Source organism: Pelodiscus sinensis, chromosome 3, assembly GCF_052426305.1.
Source record: "Pelodiscus sinensis isolate ZL-2025 chromosome 3, ASM5242630v1, whole genome shotgun sequence".
Lineage (NCBI taxonomy): Eukaryota > Metazoa > Chordata > Testudines > Trionychidae > Pelodiscus > Pelodiscus sinensis.
In genome coordinates, this window is record NC_143054.1 from 108,847,952 (window position 1) to 108,867,179 (window position 19,228).

Consider the following 19,228-nt stretch of genomic DNA (forward strand, 5'->3'; position numbering starts at 1 on the left):
ATGTTATAGCCAAACACAAGAAAGACAAGGTAAAATAAAATGCTGCAGAAAGACTAGCTATTCCTTCAGAGGAAAATAAGAACCATGGCATCGGGATGAAAGTGAAGAAAGAACTATTTTTCAAATGTTGTGTTGAGAACTATGTTAACTCTGGAATCTTTAACAGTTCTAAAGTTATTTAAACTTCAGTTAATTTTTGAACACCTAATAAGACAACAGCTACCCAGTACAGCTTTAGTTTTCCTTGGAAGGTTCTGAATAGCAATTCTGATTAACAGCAGTCCAAGCAGGATGGTCTGGTCCGGTACACTGTACCAGCAAGATATTTATAGCTGATATGCCTACCAGAAAAACACAGGAGGAGCAGAACAGGGCTGCCGGATAGCATCACATCAGCAGGAACTCTGGCACAGCAGTACTGCCCTCAGTCTTTCCACACAAGACCTTCTCTGTCTATACAGCAGCACTGTTGCACTGGAAGAGTTGTTGACATGGGGCTTCCTGGTGGCCCCACATCAGCTTCTTTCCCTGCTGCAGTTCCTAGGAGAGCACCCTAGTTCAGGGCTCTCCTGGGAACCACAGTAGGGAAAGGAGAATGCTGGCATCTCTCTGGCACAGTTCTACAGCCCCAGCTGTCTATGCAAATACAGTCCTCTGCTGTCTGTACAGTAGCCCTGCTGGAAGGGGCGGGGGCAATAGAGCTGTGCCAGAAGAGCTGTTGCTGTTCTGCTCCTTTCCCAACCCTGTCCTCCAGTGGGACTGCTGTACAAAGATGCAGCTCCAGAGAAGGGCAGGGTGTGAGGCTGAGGGGTTGTGCTATTTCCCTGCTGCAGTGCCAAAACACAGCAGGAGGATGGAGCTCCACCTTTTCCCAGGCAAGGATGGTGGATCCTGGGGAGGGGTTGGAGAGAATGTGGGTCCCCAGGCTGGGTGGGCAACAGTCACATGGAGGGTCATCATGTATTCCCTGTTAGTGTCCCCTCCCCCTCCACAGTGTAAGAAATGGATTCCACTTGTTCCACTGAAAGAAAGAGCAAATGGTGCACTCAATATTCACTTTATTGCATTTCTTGTTAGAACCCCCAGCCATTGCTTCCCAGATTGAAACCAGCATGCTATTTGCTCACAGTTGTGACAGAAAGCTTCATCAGATCCATCAGGGCATTGCTCCACTCCATCGCATGCAAATGTGATGTCAATGCAGCAGCCATCATCACAGATAAATTGGTAGCGAGAACAAACTCCAGCACAGCCTGTGTTAGAACAATTCCCAAATTAAAAGAAGGAAAGGAAGCCCAAAGACAGGATACTAAGTCTAATGAGATATTTGTATTTTAATGTTATAGCAAAACACAGGAAAGACAATGTAAAATAAAATGCTGCAGAAAGACTAGAATGAAGCTGCTATTTCACACTATGTATGTGTTCCCGCACCCACTTCATTATTTTGGTAGCCCTTCTACAGCGAGACTGTGAGCTGAGATCTGCAACACCTCAAACTCTGTACTGGGAGATATCAAAACAGCGTCCCTGACTTTCATTAGCTAGCTCTGAGCTTCTGCTCCTTCAGTGAGTGAGTTTGATAAGCGCGCTCTTTTAAAAAAAAAAAAAAAACCAGAGCCAGCCTTGGGGCTTAGCTACGCTGCTGCTATAAAGGGAAGGATGTTTTAACCTGCTTCAGAACTGTTCTCAAATAGCAGAGGGAGCACAGAATTGGCTACAACAGTCAGCAGTTGGCTTCCTTCCTGTGGGCTCTGCTCAACAACTCTTAATGGTGGAAGTAGTTTTGTTTCTACACAAATCCAGAGCAGCAAATACCACACTTTCTACAGCACTGACCTAGACTATCAGTTGAAAAACCCTGGACAGGTCCCAAGTCAAATAAATAGGAACATTTTGAATGATGTGGATTTAATTCCACTTGCTGCACACACCATTTCATAGCTGAATATTTATTTCCTATCTATGAATGGACATGAATTTGTATGTGCACAGACATACTCAATTGTTTTCTAAGCTGTGTGTCTTCCTATTGCATTTTGTCAAAACTGATCTTAGGACTTATGAAGGACATGATCTTGCATCCTTTATTCATATTAGTAGCTCCAGTAATTTCAAATGTAGCATGTACATGAGTAGCATTGAGCCAATGTTCTTGCAAATTATCTTAACTGGAAAGAACTAGATTGCTGCCTTCCTTAATGTTTAAATTTCTCTGATAATGAGAATGTCTGTCTTGGACATTTCAGCACTGCTGTTAAATAGTAAAGGCTTTCGTGCAGCACATTTTGACCTTGTAATTATCAAGTGTTTTCAAATCACTTTTGCAGCAGTTCTCCCAATGGCAGCATGTTTCTTTGATTTGTAAAATGCTCTCAACTCCGGTGTTTCGTTAAGATTGGAATAGAAGATTAATCTGCAGGAGTAACTCAAATGAGCAGTTACTACACACTGATGTCTTCCATAACAGCAACTACAGTGAAAATTCAGCATGAATGTACACTCAGCTAAAAACTATACTTGGAAACTCACACTTTATAACATTTAGTGCTAAAAACACCATGGCTGTGTCTACATTGGCATGATTTTGCGCAAAAGCGCCTGATTTTGCACAAAAACATGCTGCCTGTCTACAGTGGCGGGGAGTTCTTGCGCAGAACACTGACATTCTAATGTGTGAAATCAGTGCTTCTTGCGCAAGAGGCCAGTGTAGACAGGCAACATGAATTTCTTGCGCAAGAAAGCCCGATGGCTAAAATGGCCATCGGAGCTTTCTTGCGCAAGAGAGCATTTACACTGGCACGGATGCTTTTGCGCAAAAGCACATGCCAGTGTAGACGCTCTCTTGCGCAAATACTTTAACGCAAAAACTCTTGCGTTAAAAGTATTTGCGCAAAATCTTGCCAATGTAGACTAGCCCATAGGTGCTGTCTGCATTAAGGAAATCTACTAGTATAATTACATCATTATCATTTGGATTGCAATAATTTGTGGGAAACATTAAAAGGAAACCTCATCTTCTTTGAAAAAACAGCCTGGCTATGTCTATACTGCACCTCTCTTAAGCAAAGCCTATGCAAATGAAGTGTGGATTAGCATATTGCCACACTTCATTTGCATAATTAATTAGGCCATTTTTGCACAAAAAGGAGCTGTGAAGATGGCTCCTTTTTGCGCAAAAAACCCCTCTTGTGCAAGAGCTGTTCTTCCTTATGCAAAAAGGAGCAGTCAGCCCCTAATTAATTATGCAAATGAAGTGTGGCAATATGTTAATCCATGCTTCATTTGCATAGGCTTTTGCACAAGAGAGGTGCCATATAGATGTAGCCCTTTTCAGTGAAAAATCCTGAACACATTTATATTACTAATTAGTAGAAAGCACAAGCTATTAATTGTTTTTTTTCCACTCATCTAACTAGTTTCACTAGTGCAAACACCTAAAGGAGGAGTACTGTGCTGGTGCAGCTTAATCTGGTAGCATTCCAAAATATGCTCTAACAGTGTAAGTCCTGCTTTGCACACGAATCAGCGTTATACAAATGCGAATGTAGAAAGACTCATACCTCTGTGGCCCGGGACTTTGGTCTAGCAACATCCATGGTCCATTAGGACCGTGGATGTTGCTGGACTAGAGAGCCCCAGTGCAGAGGTTGTGGGCAGCTGGGAAAAGAGCCAGCTGGTGAAGCCAGCGGAGCTGCAGAGCCCGCAGGGCACAGAGCCCACAGCCAACTGCACCAGGAAGCCGGTGGGACCGCTGGAGCCCATGGGACAGGGAGGGGGGTAGAGCCCATAGCTGGGAAAGGGGGAGGGCACAGAGTCCACAGCTGCTGGGCTGCAAGCACCAGCAGGGCTGGCAGTGCTCACAGGACCGGTAGGGCTGCCGGAGCTTGCAGGAGCAGTTATGGCTGCAGAGCCTGTAGGGTGGCAGGGCCAGGTGGCTGTGGAGAGAAGCCCACTGGAGAGGCTAGGGATTTCCCCTTCCACCTTCCCTCGCCTGGAAAACTCCCTTGTCTGGGACCAGGGAGGTCCATTGTGTACTAAAACTGGAACTTCCAGAATGGATGTTTCTATCAGTGTTCATGCAGTTTGTTACCCCTCTCCCCACATCCCAATCTCATGTGCAAGATTTGAAAAGTCCTTCTGAGGGAAGTTTTAAAGAAAAAGAAACAATCCAAATCTGCTTTAGTTTGAATAAAAATTCACAAAGAATTTTTTATCAACAATCTATGGATCTTACACTTACTAATTGTTTCTTTAGGGGTCTTTCACAACTGCATATGCCCTGCCATGTTCTATTGATCTTGCATTGAATGTACAATAGACATCATAAAATGCCTGATACAGACGGTAATACTGAAGCTATGTTTTGTGTGGTCTGCCCTGCATATTCATCTGCAATGAACAGATTAATCAAACACATAAAAGGATGGTTTTCCTTTTCTGTTTCAAAAGCTTTTTATAACCCCTTCCCCATTGGAAATAGGAATACAAAAGAAAGGAAGCAGTTATTAAATACAAAATAACATTATGATACGTATCTGCATTCCCAACTAGCCCAGGAGACTTTTCAGAGATGTCTCCCAGCAGCAGTCACACAAGCTGTTGTTATTGCAACTATTTTCTCACCTAAGGCAGTGTGAACCATTGGAAGAATAGTCACAGAGATATTGTCTGAGCTCTTTTGACCAGCAGTGTCCGTCACAGTCAACTGAAAAATGTAAACACCTTCTTGCAAGTGAGAAAGCTTCAATGTTCCCGGCTGTGGTACCTGAGCAAAAGAGAGGGGCCAGAAAGTTCATTTTTAAAATTCTAGTCCTGTATCATTTACTGACATAGAAACATAACAAAATCTGACCAATCATAAATTTCTACCAATAACTGAAACATTTCTGTATGATGCTTCTCAAGAAGATTAAATATTTCTCTTTTAAGTCAGGCCAGATCAGTCAGACATAGTTAATTCATAACATTTAGATCTCTTGATGCCTTCTTGAAAATACCACATGTTTAGCATACATGGTCTTAGTAATAATTCTTTGTATTCAATTACCAGGTGTTGAAGCTGTGGCTATCAAGTACACAAACAGGATATGTGAACATTTAAAGTATCTACTGGAATTATAGGTAAAATCCAATTTGGAAGCTTATTTTATCTTATTTTTTATTGTAAAAAATATGTAGCTCCAATTTGGCTAGAAAACTAGGCCAAAGTATTTAAAGGGCTTGGAGATACTGCATATGCAACTAACGAGTGCTTTAGAAAGTGGTTTCCCAAATTTCATCTGTAGCCTAGGTTTGTCTCACAATATGCAGTCACATCAGAATCACTACACCTAAAAGAAAGCTTTTCTGAGTGTAAAGAGTCTATCTAAACTTCCAAGAGAAGTAAGCTCATATCTGAATGTATATCTATCTATCTATCAATTGCTAGATGCTGGCAAGTAAACACCTGGTAAACCCGAAGACTGATTTTTATTATAAAAAATTGCTGTATTCTTTATATCTTTATTCCAGAAAGATTCAGTCTGAAGCAGGCAGCTAATATGAAAACTGTGAGACCAAACTGTTAAAGTTTGCCGAAGGGATGAGCAACTGAAAACTATATTAAATAATGGAAAGTATAGGGAAACTTGAACAGTAGGAAGTACTATCTATCCCATCTGTTGTGAGACAATATATTAAACATTACAAGAACCTCTGCATATTATAATATATATATTTCTACAAGCCCAATAATTTTGATGGTAAAAAGACAAAATATTCAAATAGTTTTTCTCCTCACACTGTGAAACAACTTTTCTAATAACATTCAATGATGTTAGAATGATATACCATTTGATTCATAAATTTGTGCTGTATTGGGAGAACATATTTAAAATTACCTAAGTTGAATATGAGTCAACAGTGTGATGCTGTTGCAAAAAAAGCAAATATGATTCTAGGTTGTATCAACAGGTGTGTTATAGCAACAGGTGTGTTATAGACCAAGCTCCGTCTACACCATCCCTGACAGATGTCTATCTAACCTGTTCTTAAATATCTCCAGAGAGGGAGATTCCACCACCTCCCTTGGCAATTTATTCCAATATTTGACCACCCTGACAGTTAGGAATTTTTTCCTAATGTCCAATCTAAACCTCCCCTGCTGCACTTTAAGCCCATTACTCCTTGTCCTGTCCTCAGAAACCAAGAGGAACAAATTTTCTCCTTCCTCCTTGTGACACCCTTTTAGATATTTGAAAACCACTATCATGTCCCCCCTTAATCTTCTTTTTTCCAAACTAAACAAGCCCAGTTCATGAAGCCTGGCTTCATAGGTCATGTTCTCTAAACCTTTAATCATTCTTGTCGCTCTTCTCTGTACCCTTTCCAATTTCTCCACATCTTTCTTGAATGCATTTAATTTCCCTGTGTTAAAGTACTTGGAAAGTGTATACCTAATAAATGCCTTGCAGACTTCCTAAATTCTGTATCAACACAATAGTAAATTAAGATAAACCAGATTGTTTACGATGCATTGACATGTGACACACCAGACTTTTGAAATCCCCTCTAGTCATTTAGTATTGGGATGATTGGCAATTGACTTGATTGTGTTTGTAGTTTCTGTGATGTGGGTCCAGATAGCAGGTGAAACTTTCAGGACTGCTCTTCATTGGTTAACTAATGCTGAGAGTTTTTAAAAATCCCATTCTGAGTGTTTTGCAAGTAGTGTGGCAATAAATTAATTTCTGTGCATAAATTCAATGACTAGCTATCGGAGAAGTCTACATGCTTTCTTATCAGTTTATAAAGAAGCTCTTTTTTGGCTTTTGATACAGGGACCTTTAGCAAGAATCCATATGCAGATAGAGTAAACCGTAAATAATCAACTAAGGGTGTGTCTAGACTACAGAGTTTTGTCGACAAAAGTGGACTTTTGTCGACAAAACTATACTTTTGTCGACAGAACTATGCTTCCAGAAAACTCAGCAGTTTTGTCGATGCTAGTAAACCTCATTTTACGAGGCATAACGCCTTCTGTCGACAGAGTTCTGTCAAAGCAGCTTGCTTTGTCGACAGAACTGAATGTCGTCTAGATGCTCTTTGTCGACAGAAGCTTTATCGACAGTATTTGTCGACAAAACATCTGTCGACAAAACCCTGTAGTCTAGACGTACCCTAAGACTAAAAGTCTGATTGCCTGACAACTGTTGGGCCAAATAGTGCTTTCCATTACACTATTACAAATACAGAGTGACTTCACTGAAGTCAGAGTTAGTTCTGATTTGCTCCAGTGTAAATAAGAAGAATTTGACATGGAGTGAATAGTGTGAGGCATCTCTCGGAGGCACAGCATACACAGGTGCATCCTAGAGGAAGGGTTGGCTAAGAGAGCTTTAAATGGCATTCAGGACCTCCTGATTCTCCTAGAACAACTTGGCAGGAGCACTATACAGAATCTCAGAAGCATTATGTCTCGTGGTGTCACAGGCACCCCCTCAATGTTCATACTAGTGAAGAGTCCTGGGCAGTGTTCCCTCTAAGCTTCCCCGGTGACTAATCAGCCCAGCCCAGTCAGAGGCTCAGGGCTCCCTGCAGGGAACTGACTCTGACTGGGTGGGGCTGATTAATCACCTGTGGGGCAGCACAGCTTCACAGACTAGGGAACACTGGTCCTGGGTAAAGCCATAAACACAACCTTATGCACTACCTGCCCCATTGGAAGTCTCCCCAGCCATCAATAGGTCTCTTCTGGTCTCTTTGTGCTGTCATGGCAGCATACAGGATCTGGGCCTTTAGGGATATGTGGTATCCCTACCTTGGTGTTTAATTTCAAATCAAGATAAAATGGTACTGGAACTCTTAGGAATAAATTAAAACAGTCTCTTAAGATAGTTTTTATTGTGACTTGCTTTTGAGCTTCTCTCTGAGCTCTTCCAACAAGTCATTGGTGAAAATATTTAAAAAGTTGTTTTAATAACTAAGCCCTGGTCTAAACTACAGAGTTATTTTGAAATAACCCCCTTGTTTTGAAATAATAAGCGGAGCACCCACACTACCAAGCCTGTTGTTTTGAAATAATGGGCTCATTATTTCAAAATCTCTAAGCCTGCTTTCCTTGGGGAATAAGCTTATTTCAAAATAGTTATTTTTGAGAGTTATTATTTTCAATTTAGTTAGTTTGAAATAATTTCCTAGTGTAAACAAGCCCTAAGTTATTGAAGTATCCTATCCTGGAAGCTGAACAACTGCCAGTAAAAAGAAGCTAACATGTATGGAAAAGAGAAAGTTAATATATTTTTGGCTCTACGCCTTTGACAATAATTTTTCATACCATTACTGGAAAGTCAGAAAAATTAGGCTCTGTTTTTTCCCCCCACTGTTTATCCTAATTGATCACAAATCACACCTATGTGAATAGACTAACACGAGACATCTACATTTACAACTGAACTGAATAGTTATCAGTTAAATAACTGATTTTTTTGCATGCAATACTGTATGTACCTTTATATCAACTGATGAATCACCTTGCAGCAAAGTCCACTCATACTGTATGATTCCATGGTCATCTAAGCTTTCTCGGCCATCCAAAATCACCCAATCTACTGGTGACTGCAGCACAATATCTTCTCCTGCCTTGCTGTGTGGTAGCTCATCATTTTCTTTAAAAAATAAAATAGCTTAGTTATTCATCAGAAGAAATAGACTTCTTTATATATAATTGAAAGTAAATATTCTCTGTAAGACATTTTCACTCTGCTTTTCTCTAATTTGAAAGGTAGAGAAAACCAGCTTTCAGCACTGTTTTCTGTCCCTCAAAATGAATTCCTATGCCAATTCAGCATTAAATAAGTTCAGTGACTGTGTGCCTGTTATTTGAATGCATTCAATCAGAAGTTTGATTACAAGCACTCCATATTCAGAACACAAGCTGAAGGGAAAAAATACCCATGGAAGTTCTCCAGAAGCTAAGCATTAATTAATTCTCTCTCTCCTATACAGAGGCTTTTAAAACAGTATTTACAGTGTAAACTGATGCCATACCGTTTCAAATCCAAGAGACAGAAACAATAACAAAAGCAAGCAATTTAACTTTAAAATGTGAAGTTTAATTATGTCTAAGTGCAATACTGATAAACAGCTGAAAGATATCCCAGCTTTATCTAGAAAGCAAACTGGTATATCCTCATGTTATGAAACCTCAGGTGCAAACAGAGATGCTTCAGTTGCAATAGTTATACAGCAAGTAGGACGGTTGGAAGAGTTTTTATTTAATTTGAGGACCAATGCAAACATAAATATTATATAAAATACACAAGCAGAACATACAATGTATGGTCCGAGAGCTTTACATCTCCCAGATCCAACACTTAATACAGGATTATTAATTTCCTTGCAGCCTCTTCATGGTCCTCATCACTCTAGGAACTTCAGGCTCTATAAACATGAATTGTTTGAAAATAAGTCAATCTAGTGAAGTGGTATTATCATTAGTTTGCAGAGGGCAGGTCTGAAGCACAGGAATTAAGGCCAGAAAACTAACACTAATTTTGAATTACTAACTTGGGACATCCTAGAGGACTATTTAGAATTTTATACCATTTTGTGTTCAAAGCATAGTTCTCACTGATTTAACTTGTGAGCATGTAGCACTTCTGCAAAGCAGACCACCAGTCTCTCAAGATGGGTGTCCATAAAACGAGGTCAACAGCAGGCTGGAAAACACTGGCTTTGGTGACTTGTCCAGAAACACACAGGAATTCTGTGGCAGAGGCAGATTCTAATCCCCAGGGCAACATTAAAAGTTACGCAAGCATTGGATTATCCTTTTCCTTCTTGCAGTTCCCTGCCTCATTCACTACATACTACCACTGGCCAGAAGGTGGAGAATTCCCATTCTGTGGGACATTCCACATTGTTTTTGGAACAAAATTTCCCACCAAACAGGAATGCCCAAATTTCATTGTGACAGATGAAATGACATTTAATCTTTATTTTCAAAATGTTTCCAAGGCTCCCTAAATGGTGTGGAACCAAGCAGGGAGCCAGGCAATATGGGGGTTGTCTGGTTGCTGAGACCCTGGAAGCCCTGGATCCAGAGCAGTCCATATGGTGAGCTGCCAAGGAGTGGAGAAGCACTGGAAGCCACAGCTCTGGAGGGCCACTCCAGATTTGAGGAGCCTGAAACCCCAGCTCTGAAGCAGCCTACCAAGCAAGCTGTTCCAGAGCCAGGCTTCCCAACAGCCCACCTGGTGGACTATTAAAAAAACAAGGGCACTGTGGAGATGAGATTGATTTTTTTTAATAGAAAAATCAAAACTTTGCAGCAAAACAATTTTTCCAAAGGTTTTTTTTTGGGGGGTGGAGGGGAAGTCATTCCAATGGGAAACTTCCAAAACTGCTCTTCAACAAATCTTCCAACCTCGGTAACAACTGATGCAGGTATCTTACAGAAACAAGCTGAATTTACTGTGCATTCCTAATTTATTCCCTCGATGCAATCCAGCCTGTGCTCAGACTGAGGCAAGCCTCCATTTTCCTTCTTCTGTGCCTGTCTCTGCCCCATCTGATGCTCCTCACCCCTCTGCATTTGAATCACACTACTTCCTCCAGCTCCACAATGCCTGGGTGCCAAGAGGGCAGTATTGGGGAATAAGAGGAGAAAAAGTCTCTGTGAACTTAGTTTCAGTCTTCAGCACAGTAGCAGTTTTAGAAATTCCATTCACCAGGAATGGGATATTCTCTGTGGACATAGAATTTTGGTAGCAACCTATGCTGAACACGTAGAAACAATTTTTCACTGGCCTATAACTTTGAAAATCTATCCAAATTTGTTTAAGGAAAAGAATATCCCTGACACCAAAGTAACCTTGTGCCAAATGTCAAATCCTTAAAGAAGAAATGAAAAAACTGTAGAAATCTTTTGAACAGTAACAAACAAGTTGAACCATATTTTCCTTAATCTCATTTTCAAGAACAGGTGAAGCATTTTTGCTGAATCCTTCAAAACTCAGTCTGAGTCAGACAGGCAACATGAAAAACTTCAGCCAACGGGGTTTATGTCTGGCAATGTAATAAGCAACTGAACATTGGGAAGAGTGAGGCAACCTTCATAAGTTAGATGTGTAGAAAGTGAATACAAATGCCATGATTCTCATTTAGTAGAAGTTTATACTCACACTGCACAGATGTAAATGATGACAAAGCACAAGAGGAAAATCAAGTTCATAGTGCGAATTTCAACTTTTTTTTAAGATTTATTAATGTTTAAGAATGGATATTAATATGCAGATTTTATAACTTAACATTCTCAAATTGTGTCTGCTTGCAGAAAAGGAGTGATAGCTTTGGAAACCACTGCCTCCTTTTCTGCAGAAAACAGCAGATTTAAACAGATCTCCTTTCTTTTGTTTCTTTCACAGATTTGGAGCATCTCCAATAAAACTGTTAGGCAGTACTGGATGGCATCTGAATGGAGGCTTTGTTGTAAAAAGGTCACTTTATTAAAAGCTCTTACACTTCTGTTGACATCAGTTTACCAGAATATTAATTTCCCTACTTTTCATGAGTAAAAAGAACCCCAAAGAAACTTAACTTGCTGGTCAGAAATTCAGGGCCCCTTTCCCTTCTTAAGACATGGAAAGTTTTAAAAGAAGACTAATAGTATTACCAAAGACAAAAAAGACAACCCCTCCTTTTAATAAATTCATTTTTTCTTTTTAACATATCATTAAAGACATGAAGGCTCAGATTCAAAACTGTGTTACTCTAGATTTTATTTAAATATACAACCATTGACTCAACTGAGTTACATCGGCATGCAGGTGAAGTAACACCATGAGAATATGGACGTTAAAATAGAAAGAGATTGTATCAGGTTAAAACAGAAGGTCTAGCATAACTCCTCTGATTTTCAGTGAAATTAACCCAGGGATGCCATTGGACTAAAGTCTAAATCTGTCAACAGGTATTCTCAGAATTACAAATACAACTGGGTTGAGATTGTTAAATTATTTGAGTAATTTTCAGCAGTGAAACATTAGCGATCACCACAGTTCAGAACTGTAAAGATGCTATGTTTTGTAAAAGATATCTTTAAAAAATATATATCTCAAAAAGAAAATGTAAAAAGATTCTGTGTGTTATGAACCCATGATTTATCAAAACAAAAATAGGTAAAGTATGGTTTTAGTATGAGGGGAAAATCTTGAAACATAGAGCACATTATCATAAAGCCAGTAGCTGCATGATATGTTCATGTTAATTTTCAGAATAACTTTTCAGTTTAATTCAAAAATGAAAGGGCAGTACCACATTAGACCTCAGTATAACTTAATCTTCAGTTTTTCTTTCCTGGTGTATGTCAGGGATGTCAAACATCTGAATAAATTACCTTTCTGCCTCCCGGCTCTGCTCTGACTCCTACTTAATTGCATTAAATAGTTATAATTCCATTTATGATATCACAGCCAACCCATACAGAAACAGACTGGAAAAACCAAGACACCGATCACCTCAGAGGTGTGGCCAAGAGACAAATTTCTATCCTCATTCTACAATCATGAGCAAAAAATAGGTTCTGAAGAAGACTATTCTAGATCAGATATTAAAATTTTGCTCAGACAGACTTAAATGGAAATTGTGCAAATGAGGTAAATGAGTGCAGGCCAGACATTACTGGTACACATTTTTATATCAATGAGTAAATCAGACATCCTGAGCTGACAAACATAACTGGTTAAAGAGCATAAATTAGAGCTAAATTTACTCATTTTCATATTGCTATTAAAATTGCATTAAGCATGAAAGCTACCTTTTAAGGGACTGTAGACAGATTTTAATAGAAATATAATTTAAAATAAAGTAGTTATATAACTATATTAATTATTTTGAATATTCACTATTCAGTATCCACGTGCTTCAAGCTGTGGTGGCATAAAACTGGTGCGACAGACTACAAAAATCAGATTCAAAGTCTCCACCCCAATAAGCAGTTCTATTGGTCAAATAGTGTTAGGCTCTGTCTATACTAGCATGTTTGCCAGCAAAATTTTTGTTGGCCAGGGGATGTGGAAAAAAACTACACTCCTGACTGACATGAGTTTCCCCCAAAAGGAGTCTGTGTAGATGGAGCCATGTTGGCATCACCACTCATTGGAGGTGGCTTAATAATACCAAAATGAGAGCTTTCTCCTGCTTGCAGAGGCCTTGCGGTGATGATGCAGCTGTGCCACTGTAAGGTCTGTATTGTAGACATAGCCCTAGATGCTTTCTAGGGGCGTGTCTACACAACAGCATTATTTTGAAATAACAGTGTGTATGTCTAAACAGCAAGCCCGTTATTTTGAAACTGTTTCAAAATAATGGGCTTCTTACTCTGACTTCTGTAACCCTCATTTCATGAGGAGTAAGGGAAGTCAAAGGAAGAGTGTTTTTCCTTCAACATCCTGCAGCGTAGACAGTACCAAAAGCCAAGTTAAGGTACTTCAACTTCAGCTATGAAATTAATGTAGCTGAAGTTGCATATCTTAATTTGACTTTGTCCCATAGTGTAGACATACCCTAGGTGTTTTCATGTTTCTGAAATGTCATGCTACTCAATCATGTGCATACACTAAGGGTGCATCTACACAGCACCCTAAACTTGAAATAAGATACACAATTTGCACTATGCAAATTGCATATCTTATTGCGATTATATTTCGAAATAACTTGTTTAGAAATTTGTCACGTCTACACAGTGCCAAATTTTGAAATAATGCACTATTTTGAGACATCCCTTAACCCTCATAGAACGAGGATTACAGGGTTGCCGAAATAGCACACAGCCCTTATTTAGAAAAATATTTGGAAATAATGGACAGCTTGTTAAGACATGGGGTAGCTATTTTGGGATACCCTTGGTATCCCAAAATAGCTACACAGTGTAGACGTACCCTTAGTTTATTTGGGTACACATACTGAATTCCTCGTGTATAAGAAAATATTTTCATCAAAAGGTACTGAAACCATAACTATGCTTAACAGATTGTCCTTTAAGTTACATTTGTAGAAGGAGAAGTGGTGAGTCAAAGAGCTTTGCTTCAGATGTCAAGAATCCTGACAAGAACAAGTCTTAAATGCTGGGTCCATGCACATTTTCTTCTAGATCTCAGTGCTCAGGATTTCTTGTGTTGTGTTTATGCTTCGAATTGCTCTGGAAGCTGCTTCTCTTAATCTGTCTGATTCAAGATGAAGAGTACCATTTCTAGGCTCCATTTCTATGGAGTCTCTTCCTCCTTTTTTGCTCTTATAAGATCTGATAGTGAAGTTCTTAAGCAGGCAAAACTAAGAAAACAGTGTTGGGTTCCCTTCATCTTCCGTCCTGGGTTTGCTTTGTAGAAGTCTTCTTCTAACAGTTTTGTCTTTGTGTGAGCTCTCTAACTTGCTCAGCTACTGTACAGGTCCTTAAATTCTATGGTGCTAGGTTCTATTACTATGAGGCTCAATTTTCAAATATACTTAGGACTCACAATTCCACACAAGACCCTTATAAATATGATCTATTTTATTCTTGCAAGGAAGGCTGGACTCATGAATGTTTTAACCCAATTTGTTGCTCTTCATTAAATTGCCATCTTGAATATTGCAAGGTAAAGCTACAAAGCTTATCTTCTTTATACTCACAATTAGTGCAGTATAAGCGACATCATCCAAACAACTACATACCAGTAAAGCTACTCAACGGACTTCAATAGCACTATTCACCTGAGTAACTTTAGTCATATGATTAAGTGCAGGATTTTACCCAGAATTTGTATATAATAAAGATCTTTTTCTCCCACAAAAACAGATATCAAGTTAGGGGAAGAGCCTATGATATCACAGAAGTAACATCCATAGAACAAAATGTGATCTCATTAACACAGCTGTGTCAGTGGGATTGCTCAAGACTCTTAAAGGAAGCCACGTGCTCAAATACCTTGCAGAATTAGTGCCTATGTGCTCAAGCTTGAGTGATTTAAATGAGTGGAGTTGCTTAACACCTTGAAGGTCTGACTCCCTCTATCAGACTGTTCTAGACAGGGGGCAAATCTGTTAGGAGATAGCAAATCATATGTAGATGCACAGGCAACAACATCCCCTGTAAAATTCCCAGAAAAAGGGGGGAGGGTGCAATTTACACTCCCATCAAGAACTATGCTATAGCTTCTTGCAGTCTGGCTGTTGGTTTACTAATATTACACCTAAAACAAGCCTCCTCACAGTCTCCTGTTTATTTAACCCCTTTCATAAACAGTGCCAGAATTTTGCTATTGAAAGCTTTTATTCCACACTCATACACCAACAGATGGCCCAACCCTCTGCTTATCAGACAACAACAGCTTGAATTCTGGGAAAGCCTGTGGCCTTGTTGTTCCTGTGAACAGCCAGCTAAGGTGAACAGGTCCAGACAGTGCTGCCAATGTAAATTCGGTGGAACAAGAGCTATTGTCTCCTTCCAGATCTGACACAATAGGATTCTGAAGGGGGAGGGATGGAGGCGGGCTGGGAGCTGCTGTAATCCTAGAACTGTTGGGCGCTCATATCTCCCCTCCCCATGGCCGAGTCAGTCTAACGCTCCCTGCCAGGTGTTTTTTTTCCAGCCCATTGCCCAAACCCCCCAACTGGCTGAGGGCCCCGGCACAGGGCCACCCCCTTCAGCCCCCCAATGAGGGGCATGTAAGCAGCGAGCCCCCGGCGTTGTGGTGCCAGCGCAGCCCCCCCCCCCCTTACCTGCGGCCTCGGGGAGGAGGGCGGGCAGCGGGCTGCCGCGGGGGCCGGGCGGCTGGGTGCGGTTGGCGGGCCCCAGGCTGTAGCTGCTGTAGCCGCGGTGCGGGGCGAAGCGGCAGACGGCGCGGCCGCGGTAGGTGCAGTTGAAGAGGTAGCAGCTCAGCGCCCCCGGCTGGCCCTGGGGGCGGCCCCGCTGCACCACGGCCAGCGAGCAGCGCGGCTCGGCGCAGCAGGCCTGCAGGCACTGCCTCCAGCCCGCCACGGCCGCCGGCGCCCGCAGGAAGGTGGCGCCCGCCGCCAGAGAGTCCTTGGTGCGGATGATGGAGTCGGGCCGGGCGGAGAAGGCGCCGCCCCGGCAGCGGGCCCCGCCGGGCTGGTCGGGCTGCAGCTGGTGGCGGAACTCCTCCAGCAGCGCCTCCACGCCCGAGATCTGCGAGCGCAGCTCGGCCAGCGGCGCCGCCACCTCCCCGCCCGGGGCCCGGCCCCACAGCGCCGCCGCCACCAGCAGCAGCAGCAGCAGCCGGCCGGCCATGGCGGGGCGAAGCGAGGCGGGCCCGCCTGCCGCAGTCACCCGGCGGGCGGGAGCGGGGCCGGGCCCGAGCGGGAGCGGGCGGCCTAGCGGGCGGGGGCGGCCTCCCAGGCGGCAGGAGGCGGCGGCATGGCCCGGCCCGCCCGGGAGGTGCGGGGAGGAGCCGGACGCAGCAGAATCAACCGGCGGGCAGCGCCGGAGCAGGCTCAGCACCAGCTCCCGTGGACAGCGCCGGGAGCCCCGCCCACCCATCGCGCCCGGGGCGGGGCCAAAGCAGGCCCCGCCCCCTCCTGCTTACTGCGGCCCCTCTGCCCCGCCTCTAGCCGCGTCTCCCGGGCTTCTACTTCTACTTCGCTTCCTGTCCTCAACTTCCCAATGTCAACGTGCTCTCAAATTGTTACATTTAATCTGGAGGGGGCGGGGTGGACTCCCATGGTAGATAAACCACCACGGACTCTCTTGCCTCTTGTCTCCCATTGCAAGATCTGCCCTGAGAACACCCAGCCCTGGCTCATCTCCATCTCATGCAATGGAGTGTCTTGGCAAAAACTCCGTGACCAAACTGGCTTCCTCCCCTGCAGAGTCATACTCTGCTCCTCCAGTTATGCAAGCTTCCTTCCTAAACAGTTCCAATTTAACTGAAACCCACATGCATCATTTTTGCAACCTTTGACTCCAATCTCAAGCTCTCCCCTACTCCCACCTCCACTTTGCTCTCTGCACACGATCTTTTTTATTTCTTCCTTGAGAAATTAGCAAAATATGATACGACTTTCCCCATCCTCTCATCTTGCCCTCCATTCTCTTTTCTTTTCCTACAACTTTGTCATCAACCTTTTTCCTCCGCTACAGAGACAGAAATTTCTTATCTGCTCTTCCTCTTTAACTCTGTTTCAGCGATCCCATTCCAATCCATCTTCTGAGCTCCCTCATGCCCACTCACATCCTCTTGCCTTGATCTTGTCTTAACCTCTCATTTTCCTGTAGCTCTTTCCCCTAAAAATACAAACATGCTTCAGTTTCTCCCATCCTAAAGAAATGCAGACTTGAGCAGAAGTGTAGTCCTAAATCTCAAGGTATAACAATGCCTGCCCCCGTCCATAAGGAATGTGGGGTATTGGTGCTATCTGCCTAGGCCAGTGCTCCTCAAACTTATTTGATCTGGCCCCTTCTTTGAGCCTGTAGTTGTTTATGCCCCATCCCCCAAAAGTACATATACTGCCACCCCGCTGTGAAGGCATTGTTGTGCCAGTAGCAGCACAAAGATAAGGGAGGCAATATGAAAAGTGACATTTCTCCATAATACTTTTCACAGCAGATTTATCACCCCATTGCCACCCTTACTTCTATGCTACTGCTGCCACCCAGAAGCAGACAGCCAAAGCCCCACCACCTCCAGGTGAGGACTGTGGGAGACTGGGGAGGAAAGCCTGAGCACAGACAGTGGCCTGGTGGGAGAGTGAGGGTTGGGGGAAGGAGAACTTGAGCAGTGGGGCTCTGGCTCCACCACCCCCATCCCTCAGATGTGTCCAGCCCTTCCACATGACCTCCAGCCACCCAGGGATGATTTTGCTCTTTAAAAAAAAGGCACACACATTCACTTGACACATTCATGCACCTCTCTTGCATATTTTTTTTGTGCCCAGTACAAATTTGTGCCGCCTCTCACATACATACCATAATATGTTTCCTGGGCCCAGTAAAGGGCACCCCAATCTGTCCACCCTATACTTTGAGAACTGCTGACCTAGGTCCATCAAAGGGCTCTCTGATGGCCTACAGGGATACCCCAATATAGGACTCTGCTGCTGTGACTGGTCTGCTGGGCCAGGCTAGCCAGGATGTGATTCATTCTGGGAGTATGTGCAATGTTTGGCTGTCTGATGTGAATATTTCAGAGGGGTAGCTGAGTTAGTCTGTAACTGGAAAAACTTAAAAAAACAATGAATAGTCTTGCAGCAGCTTAGACTAACAAAACATGTAGATGGTATCATGAACTTTTGTGAAGAAGTGGGTTGAGCCCTTGAAAGCTCATGATATCATCTACATGGTTTGCTAGTCTCTAAGGTGCTGCAAAACTATTTGTTGTTTTTTAAGTTTTTTGATGTAATTACTGTGGTTTTCAGCAGAGTTGGGAATGGCTACCACTGATTGACTGTTGGATTTGAAGGTAATGGTCACCTTTCTGATTTGGCCCTGGGGATTTATCGGCTATTCTCTTTGAAGTATGGTGGTTTGCTATATAACCTTATTTAACATTGTGAGGTGGTAACTAGCTCTTTAGAGATACTTAAGTCACATGATCAGTGTCCACACTGTTACCTCACTTTGGGGCCACTTTATGAATGGTGATTGATCTGTGAGACCAAGACTGGGCTCATCACTTTCCATTTAGGCTGAGAGCCCGGAGAAGGACTCTGTATAATGGCTTGGTCCTTCCTGGTTGTTGAGCTGGGCTGTGATTGGGTGAATTCAGCCAGGCTCATCTCATAACTGGATGCCCATCCCGCAACATCTTCAGGAGCTCTCAACTCCCTGTAATGGACATACGAATGTAAGAACGGCCATACTGGGTCAGACCACTGGTCCATCTAGCCCAGAATCCTGTCTGACGACAGTGGCCAATACCAGATGCCTCAGAGGGAGGGAACACAACAAGTAATCCTCACGTGATCCTTCCCCTGTCATATTGACACTGCTTCTCTCTGATTTTTCTCTCCTCAAAACTTCCCTCCCATCTCTGTGATTTTAGTTTGTTTATTATGCACATTTTGTCTCAACTACAATGTACAGCTGCAACAGCATTTTGGTTTTGACTGTGCCACTTGCCTCTCCAACTACTGCCTCATCTCCTTTCTCCCTTTCATCTCTAAGCTCACTGAATGCACTGTCTGAAATGGCTCCCTAGAGTTCCTCCCGTCCAATTTCATTTTAGTCTGTCTCCAAGCCAGCTTCCACCTG

The 19,228-nt window shown here is 42.6% G+C and overlaps 1 protein-coding gene across 3 annotated transcripts in view; it reads right to left on the reverse strand.

Moving 5' to 3' along the window:
• Positions 1–16,527, reverse strand: part of LRP11 (LDL receptor related protein 11) — a 31,106-nt gene extending 14,579 nt beyond the window's left edge. For 2 of the 3 annotated variants that reach the window (XM_075924421.2, XM_006115025.5), the window contains exons 1-4: positions 15,742–16,524; positions 8,491–8,648; positions 4,627–4,768; positions 1,128–1,253 (exon numbers count right to left, since the gene is read on the reverse strand). In XM_075924421.2, coding sequence (XP_075780536.2) covers positions 1,128–1,253; positions 4,627–4,768; positions 8,491–8,648; positions 15,742–16,519 — 1,204 coding nt within the window. In that variant the 5' untranslated portion in view covers positions 16,520–16,524. Of the gene's footprint in view, positions 1–1,127; positions 1,254–4,626; positions 4,769–8,490; positions 8,649–15,741 lie in introns of all 3 variants that reach the window. The other variant, XM_075924422.2, reaches the window with a different exon arrangement.
• Between the last annotated feature and the right edge of the window lie 2,701 nt (positions 16,528–19,228).